We start from the raw sequence: 9,022 nt of genomic DNA, 5'->3' as shown, positions 1-9,022 counted from the left end.
CTGTAGTATGCATTTTTTTGGGGTTTTAGTCCAAACCTCAATTTTTTTGGATTGATGGTCCTTTTGGACTAGTTTGTATGTGAAAATGATCCCTCCGAAAATTAAAATGACTAAATTGCCCTCTTGATATATTTTTTATATGTTTTTCTATTTAACTTAATGGGGGCCCACACCCCAATCTCTCTCTCTCTCTCTCTCTCTCTCTCTCTCTCTCTCTCTCTCTCGTGTGTCATTAACAAAAGCTCCACAATTTTGACCTGGAAAGATTGAGCCTTTCTTTGAATCGATCGGGTCAAGTTATTTCTATTGTATGCATTTTGATTTCTTGGAACCTAATTCCACATATAGATCTTTTCTCTTATAGTAATTTTGGGATATGTTTTCGAGCAATTGAGGGTTTATTTCTTGATGGCATCATCTACGATTAAGCATGTCGGAGATCACCACTGGCGTCTATTTTCCGCAAGGGACTTACCGGCGGGATGCTGTAATCTTGTGAAGGAGCAGGGACCAGTGACAATCGAACATGTGTTATTGGTGTTGAGAGAGACAAAAGACGAAAGAGAATCACGATTTCGGGGTTTGTTTAATTTCTTTGATACATCAAAGGTAGGGTACTTGGATTCTGTTCAGATCGAGGTAGGGCTATCGGCGATGCAAATTCCGACGGATTACAAGTACGTGAAAGAGTTACTTAGGGTTTGCGATGCAAATAGGGATGAAAGAGTTGATTATCAGGAGTTCAGAAGGTACATGGATGACAAGGAGCTTGAGCTTTATCGTATTTTCCAAGCCATTGATGTCGAACATAATGGTTGCATTTTATCGGAAGAGCTCTATGATGCTCTCGTTAAGGCTGGTATTCTACCATACTTCTCCCTTTTATCTTCTCTGCAATTACTTCCATTTTCCATGAAGTTTATAATTCTGTAATCAACAAGAACAAATTCAAACACCCTTCGAGTTGTCTTCCTCTTATTCACCATGACAACTTTTCTTCTGCAGGGATAGAACTTGACGATGACGAACTAGCAAGCTTGAAACCACGTTTTATGTTCTCTGCAATTTACTTTCATTTTTAAATTAAGTGTATTTATTCTTGCAAGGATCGTTTTTCTCCCCCAAGCCTTCCCTGTCACTACCTCGTTCGTGATTAGCCATCTCGATCAAATGAAAACCAAGGACTGGATGTCCCTTTTCTCGTCGCCCATCGAATTGCTAATAAGTGCTGAAATCTTGCAGATTGTTGTCAGTGATTCAATGTTATTTAGACATGAATCTTGCAGAGGTGGGGGAGAAGATAGATTGATATATGAGATTGAAGAAGATGATTGTTGTGGTGTGTATTGAAGAAGTTGTGTGAGTTTTTTATGAAGAATATGATTATACATGAGAGAGAGATTATACATGAGAGTAGGGGTGTTCACGGTCCGGTTTTTTCGGTTTTTAGGTCAAACCGAAGCCAAACCGTTAGTAACGGTTTTTGTCAAGCAAAAACCGAAGCCAAACCGTTGAAAATTTAAAACCGAACCAAACCAAACTGTTACTAACGGTTTGGCTCCGGTTTGGTTTCACGGTTTGGGCTTTTTAGGCCCATTTTACTTGAGTCAATTATTAGACTCATTTAGTAAAAAAACTGCATAATTAAAACTATTAAAGCAACTACAATTCTGCCAAAAACTGTTAAAAAAACTGTAATATTAAAGCTGTCAAAACAGCTAAAAAACTACCAAAAGAGTAAATAAAAAGCAGTAAATGAAAACATCAAATATTGTTTCATTACATTAAAGATTAGACTAATACACGCAACCATTACATCAAACATTTCAAACTGTAAATCTCTATGAAACTGTGTAACCGTGAATATGTGATGGAGCTATGAAACCGTGAATCTGTGAATCTGATAAAAATGAATCAATCAAAATAAATAACGAATTTCATTAGAATAAATATCGAATTTGATCAGAACTATCAATCAATAAAAACGAATTTCATCAATAGATTATCAGTTAAATCCGGAAAACAAAACAATCACCTAAGTGTGGGATCCTGTAAACTCGATATCAACATAGAGTTTCAAAAGATTCTTCACAAGATACTGAATAGAGAGTTGGTGCCCCTAAAAAAGTATACTGGTAGCAGAAGATGAGCCACTGCACACACACAAGTAAAAAGACGTAAATACCCTTTGTAAGCAAATAACATAAGATGACAGAATTAACAAATAAGTTGATAAATACCTCTGAGGCATCCAAAAATTAAAGACTTCAACCATTTTGGCTCTTAAGAAAGGGTTCCTTATGTACTTTAGACTTGCCATGAACATGATAATCAAGTTCATAAAATTATCCTGCCAAAGAAAAAGACCAGTGACTTGGTTGACCAGAACTTGTTGTTTCTTGAGTATCTTACTTGAAATCCAAAAGAGATAAGAGTATCTTACTTGCACAATCGAAGGATAACAACACTAAGGTTCACAAACATGCCTGAACTTGCAGAAGACATAGGATCAACCTATCACCAATCACAAAGTATCCAATATTAATAAAACTTTCACCTAGATAGATAAATTATGCCTTTATGGTCTAAAAAGTTTTTTTACCTGGATATAAGCCCTTTGATGCATTTTTTGTTGAAGATGAGCCCTGGATATGAACACTTAAGCACAGTCCATCTTAAATCCTCATATAACTGCTTCAAGATCGTTTCCACCACCAAAAGTATCGATTGAACTAGAAACTTCAGAGAAAATCAAAGGCAAAAATGGAGAAACATTCAATTTATCTCTTTGGGAATCGGCGAACATATCGGGGTCACCTAAGTGGATTCTACAATAGGACATTGTTAATTTCTTAGCCTGATTTACAACTAACTCAGTCTAAACCCTAACCGATTTATCTTTCATATTAGTCGACAGTTGATTTGGCGCAAACTTGTATCTATTTGAGTATTAATCAGATTATCAAAATCACTTTTGATCAGAAGTTAGAGCTGAGATTAAAATTAAGAAATCAAAGGGTTTGTTCAGAAAGGAATAACGAGAAACGGACCTACAAACTGAGCCGGGGGCGAAGTTGCTGCAAGCAAGGTCTCGAGGTGTAGTCGGAGTTGCTGTAGCGGAGGAGTCGAGGTGCAATCGGAGGTATGCAATTATGCGCAATCAGTTTACATCTTAGATAAGTGAAGAAGAAGTGATGAAAAACGAAGGGGAAACGACTTTGAGTCTTCTACCTGAGGAATGAGGCTGCGTGTTTTGCGATTAAGGTAAGAGAAAGGGAGAAACAATCAAACAACCTAATTCTGTCTGGACTGGACTCTGGGATTAGGAAATAGGCACTTCTCATTTTTATTGGAGTTAAACTAGTATTGGGCTGTTGCAATTAAAATATTAAATGTTGTGGGCTTAAATTTTATTATTTATAATAACAATTAACATATAATATAATAAAATACAATTATATATAAAAAAAAATAGTATATATAAATCTTACGGTCCGGTCCGGTTTTAAAACGGTTTGAAATCTTAAAAACCATAAGCCAAACCGTTCACTACGGTTTGAAAAGCTCAAAACCGCAAGCCAAACCGTAAAAAAAATACAAACCGTAAAACCAAACCGATGACCGGTTTCACGGTTTCAAACCGAACCGCGATCACCCCTACATGAGAGAGAGAGAGAGGTGGGCCTATTTTTATATTTAATAATAATAATAATTTTAAAAAGTGAAAGAAAAATGTAAAATTAATTCATTAAGGGTATAATAGTCTTTTTAGTTTGGACAGGGACCAAAACTACATACAAACTAGTCCAAAAGGATCTCCAATCCAAAAAAATCGAGGTTTGGACTAAAACCCCTAAAAAATACATACTACAGGGACCATTTTTGCAATTTTGTCTCTTATTAATTCAAATTTTTAAGTGTTTAGAATTTCATATTTAATTTTTCTTTTAAACGAACTCATGTAATATATGAGTTTTACACCTAGTAAATATTAGACAACGATAAAAAAACAAAACACAAAAATATGTATTAGTAATTTATGAACAATAAATGAAAACACAAAAATGAATTTAGGTTACTTATTTTAAAGTGTGAAATAACCACTAAACTAAGTAGTGGAGATAAAAACCCACTGGCAATTGGATTTTTTAATATAAAATATACAAATTCTACTCCAAATCTTGAAAATCATCTTATATTGATTTGAATGAAATAGGTCAAAATAATTTGTGTTCGTGTTTTATTTCAGCCCATACTTCTTATGGTCATGTTCCGCGATTGAAAGATTTTCGGGAGAATTCGTTGAAGGGCAAAACAGTGTCACGAAATAACAAAAGTTCGATTAAATAGTGTTGACCATTCATATACTATTTCACAAATTAAATTATATTTGCAAAAGCAAATTTTGCAAAATTACTGATTATTTGTGGTAAATATAAAAAATAGTCATTCAATATTTTAGTAATTGGTTATCCCAAAATTAAAATATTTGGGTTAAGTTGGACAAAGACTGAAAGCTATGCTACTTATAATTCAAATCAAACAAGTCATCACGTCCTTAAAGGAAAATGAATTAAATATCACATCGAACTTGACCACATAAATAAGATATATGTCACATCTTGAAGGTAAAAAAGGAATCAAATATCAAATTGAATTATTGATCATTGGTGACAACGCTATAAGAGTGAATGCTAGGCCAAAATAGAAGAACAAACTATTAAAATGGCAGGAGACAAAGTGAAGCTATTGGGATTTTGGGGGAGCCCTTTCACGCTACGTGTGAAATGTGCACTAAGCATAAAAGAGATTGAATATGAGTATGTTGAAGAAGATCTCCCAAACAAAAGTCCAATGCTTTTGCAATACAACCCTGTGTACAAAAAGATACCAATTCTTGTACACAATGGTAAACCAATCGTGGAGTCACTTGTGATCCTTGAATACATAGATGAGACATGGAAAAATCATCCACTTCTTCCCGAAGATCCTTTTGAGAGGGCAAGATCTCGTTTTTGGGCAAAATTTGTAGATGACAAGGTAAATTTTCTATCTAAAAACTAACATTTATGAAGAACATAGATTGTGAAGTAGTTTGTGATTGGTATATTCTTAATTGGTTAAATAAGGAGTTTTATCTATTTTGAGTGTTTGTGTCTGTGGACTCGCTAAATATTTGACTTATTAGTATTTTCTTACATCTCCTATTAGTTATACCCTTACAGCTCTTAGTTTGTACATTCGGTAAGATGGTATTGAATAACTTTTTTGAATTGTAATTTTTATATCTTATGTAAACTCTATAATATATACAAAAAGAAATTAATAATTGTTTTTATGAATTTATAAGAACAATATCTGCTGATTTTGATTATATCTTATCACAAGGTTTTAAATAAGTCTCATAATTTCGCTAAGTTGATTTTAATTCTATTTCATGTAAAATGATCTTAATATCTTATACAAACTTTGTATGTGAAAAAAAATGAGTTTGTCAACAATTTTATGGACACTTTACCATATATTAAATACCTTTTAAAGGGGTAATTTTAAATATTGTAAATAAAAATTAAATAATTTGGATCAAATAATTTATACAGCAATTGTTTTATTTTATTACCTATTTATTTATTTATTTTATAAATGGCTTTTTATTACGAACTATGCATCTGTGATTTAGTGGTTAAATATTTTGGTTTGTAATGAAATATGACTACATATTTTGTTTTGCATTACTCAATAGTTTACTACAATCCATTAATTGTTTCTTTTTGGGGACAATTTTTTTTGAATATTTAATAGGTAACTGAAAAGGTTATATATGGATCATAAATCATTTTTAACATCTTGTAAATGGTTAATTTTAAAGACAAACTTTCCAAAATGGAAATATTATATTTTGTTGGACAATTTTTTTTAAAGAGTGACTAATTAACTCATGTACCTGGCTTTTTTTTATTAGACCGGATGATGTGGGAGGGAAGCTTCCATTACTTTTTGTGGGTCATACCCTTCTTTCCTTCATTTTTCTTTCCGTCACCTAAAAGCCAAACAATGGGTGGGAAGCCATTCTTTCACTTTTTTTTTTGTTAATATATTTCATACATATATTATACTCATTTTGTAGGGAAATTAAAATCATGAGTTTTGATATATTTTTTATATTTTTAGTAGGTATATAATTTTATAAATATTAAATAAAGATAAAAAGAAAAAAAAAACATGATCAATAGCATGAAGGGAGAGAGTGCGGCACCCCCCTCCTCCCATCTCTTTCCCGCAACTTTTTTCTCTCACCTTTCCCTCACCCACAGAGTGGTGTGCAGGAGTGAGGGAAGCTTCCCTCACCCCTTTCCCGCACCCACTCCGTCCAGCCTTAAAGAACACAAAATACTATTTTTATGCGAGTGACTAAATTTTAGCCAGATGTCCTAGCTGTTTTTTAAGAATATACATAAAACATAAACCATAATGAAGAGTCTGAATGTCTTGGATATGTCGTAATATTAATAACGCGCCAAGTAAGTCAAATTAGCCTTAAAATCCGCGAAAAGTGCTTTTCTGCATAGTGGCATTCACATGATAGCTTCATGTTACTATAAACGCAACACCTCAAGATTTATTTCATGGAACAAAAAATTTGTTGTTTTTTTCCTTCCAGTGCGTGCCAACAATTTTTCAGACGTTTTCGAGTACAAGCGACTTAAAAGATAAGGCTGCAAAGGAGACTCGAGAGAATCTGAAGACTCTTGAGAGTAGTTTGAACCCACACAAACCCTTCTTTGGTGGCGAAAAATTAGGCTTTATAGACATCACAGTTGCTTGGCTTGGCATCTGGGCTCAAATGGTCGAGAAAATTGTAGACGTTAAACTTTTGGACGATGAAGACACACCTTTGTTGAATGCATGGTTTAGATATGTTCTTGACTTACTTGTTATCAAGGACAATATTCCCCCTCTCGACAGATTACTAGCTCATAACAAAGATTTCCACGACCAGCTTATTGCTACTAACAGTTGATGTCTCTGACTCTCGATAGAACATGTGCCAATGAACTTGGTTTTCCTTCACACATGTTGGCCCATCGGTGATCCTTGACGTATTGTTGGTGAATATCTGTCAATAAATGTTTCCCTTATTTCGGGTATGAAATACATTTTGTTAGTCTAATAAATATTAAGTTTCAGAGCAAAACTTAGGGATGATAAGAATAAGATGCATGTAATCAGGAGTGTTATTGGTACGTGAGTGCACAACATTTAAATAGATAACAAACTTTATGTATGTAAGATTGAATTATGGGGGTGTTTGGGATTGCTTGTTTAATAAGTTCATCTTTTTGTTAATATTTTTATTTGTTTATCCAATACCAAAATGAATTATGGGGTGTTTGGGATTGCTTGTTTAATAAGTTCATCTTTTTGTTAAAAATTTTATTTGTTTATCCAATACAAAAATAAAGTTTAAAAAATGTTTGAATTAGTCAAAACACAATAAACTAATATATATATAATTTTTTTACGGTTAGAAAAATTCTAACTATATATTTAAAATGCCCAAAATGACAAGGTGTGAAAAAGTTGATTGGTTACGTGTGTTCGTACTAATTATGAAAAGAGAAAAAAACAAGGTTATCATATATGGTATCAAGCTGCAATAAACTTAGAAAGATACCGGTGAAATCATATTTTGTACGGTAATTTTAGACATGAAAAATGACTTTTCCGGGTATAGACATACATTCCGCGGAGGGATCTCTGCCGAGCTCTGCGGAACTATAAATAGTGAACTTATTTTGTTTTAAAACCCTTGTCCACATAGGTACCTCCATGGCGTGATTAGTCTGGTTATTCATTAAATCCTCGGCATAGGAGGTGACGAAGGGCTCTGTGGAGACCTTAAAATCTTCGCGGAATAGGTGATTGCAACATTATTAGCGACGGTTTTGTGATATAAATGATTTTTTTTTTCATTTTTTTGATCTATTTGCAATATTCAATCGGTTTTAGTGTTAATTTTATTTTCAAAGAAAATATGAGTTTTGTTATTTTATGTATGGGGGGATTTCGGCAGATGAGTAATGGAATTAACACATACGTTAGACCAAAGTCTAACAGCTTAGGTTTACTACTTCCGCCAAATTTTGACCATCAAATATTGTTTGATTTGGTTAAAAGTAAGGCTAATGCGTTCAATAGTTAATATATCATTGTCATTTCAACACCCAGTTCATGAGTATGTTATGAATATTGTAGATGAAGTAGATGTTCATGAACTTAGAAATGTAATGTTTGAAACGAAGGAGATTGTGCATTTGTATTTGGAGGTGTTTGATGGATGGGTCGAACAAATAGAAACGGTTGACAAGATTGTACCATACAATGTTGAAAACTGTCACACCCCAAAACCGGAACGGCGGAAACGTTCGGGGGCGGAGGACGCTATGTATAGTATCGTAACAATGCAAAGTAGTAAATAAGCAAAAACATCATTCATTGCATTAATAGTATAATTTCATACATGTGTGTTCTTTTCATTGTAATAAGATACCAAAATGAATAATCAAAATAAAAGACGAGTCTTGATTGTGCTCCGCCTTCTCAAAACCTGCCATCGGTACCTATCTATTGATGACCTGAGAATACAAGTTATATTGAAAGCGTAGATCAACATTTAAGTTGGTGAGTTCATAAGTATTTAGTGTCAATGTTTGTATAAGTTTACTGAAAATGTTTGTGAATGCTCAATGTAAATGTATGTATATGTTTGAAAACTCCTAGAAAATCCTATATTTTCTACTAGTATAAAAAAGTAGTCTTCTACCAAGACCCGATTGTTTTGTATGTTTGTTTCTCTGTAAAAGTGAATGTTTTTCCCAAATATGACTATCATTACCAAAATATAGTTTTATATTACCATTTGTATGAGAAGATCACAATTTAAATATGATGGGAAAATGTATGTGTACTGCAGTATTATTTGTATTAACTACTAAAGTAATAACTACCTTAAAACCAATGG

At 33.2% G+C, this 9,022-nt stretch overlaps 2 protein-coding genes and 1 long non-coding RNA gene across 3 annotated transcripts; 2 read left to right on the top strand and 1 right to left on the bottom strand.

The window, feature by feature from the left end:
• Positions 1-234: 234 nt before the first annotated feature.
• Positions 235-1,374, top strand: LOC111913400 (calcium-dependent mitochondrial ATP-magnesium/phosphate carrier protein 2). The gene is made up of 2 exons (XM_023909109.3): positions 235-859; positions 1,006-1,374. Exons 1-2 carry the CDS (start codon positions 409-411, stop codon positions 1,080-1,082), a joined length of 528 nt encoding a protein of 175 aa, XP_023764877.1. The 5' UTR covers positions 235-408; the 3' UTR covers positions 1,083-1,374.
• A 307-nt stretch (positions 1,375-1,681) lies between these two features.
• On the bottom strand, positions 1,682-3,313 carry LOC111913402 (uncharacterized). Its single transcript, XR_002857525.3, has 6 exons — positions 3,051-3,313; positions 2,603-2,739; positions 2,444-2,514; positions 2,241-2,350; positions 2,036-2,153; positions 1,682-1,900 (listed from the first exon to the last, which is right to left on the bottom strand). It is a non-coding gene; the product is annotated as an uncharacterized LOC111913402 (long non-coding RNA).
• A 1,395-nt stretch (positions 3,314-4,708) lies between these two features.
• On the top strand, positions 4,709-7,308 carry LOC111913416 (glutathione transferase GST 23). Its single transcript, XM_023909125.3, has 2 exons — positions 4,709-5,040; positions 6,662-7,308. Exons 1-2 carry the CDS (start codon positions 4,726-4,728, stop codon positions 7,019-7,021), a joined length of 675 nt encoding a protein of 224 aa, XP_023764893.1. The 5' UTR covers positions 4,709-4,725; the 3' UTR covers positions 7,022-7,308.
• The last annotated feature ends 1,714 nt before the right edge of the window (positions 7,309-9,022 follow it).

The sequence above is a fragment of the Lactuca sativa genome, chromosome 9 (genome assembly GCF_002870075.4).
Source record: "Lactuca sativa cultivar Salinas chromosome 9, Lsat_Salinas_v11, whole genome shotgun sequence".
In the NCBI taxonomy this organism is placed as follows: Eukaryota; Viridiplantae; Streptophyta; class Magnoliopsida; order Asterales; family Asteraceae; genus Lactuca; species Lactuca sativa.
Note: the sequence above shows the minus strand (reverse complement) of the source record. Positions and strands in the feature narration are given on the sequence as shown.

Excerpts from the sequence above, each read along its gene's own strand:
- LOC111913400 (XM_023909109.3), top strand. The coding sequence starts at position 409 with ATGGCATCATCTACGATTAAGCATGTCGGAGATCACCACTGGCGTCTA. Across the intron at positions 860-1,005 it reads TGATGCTCTCGTTAAGGCTG|GGATAGAACTTGACGATGAC; the intron begins GTATTCTACCAT and ends TTTCTTCTGCAG.
- LOC111913416 (XM_023909125.3), top strand. The coding sequence starts at position 4,726 with ATGGCAGGAGACAAAGTGAAGCTATTGGGATTTTGGGGGAGCCCTTTC. Across the intron at positions 5,041-6,661 it reads CAAAATTTGTAGATGACAAG|TGCGTGCCAACAATTTTTCA; the intron begins GTAAATTTTCTA and ends TTTTCCTTCCAG.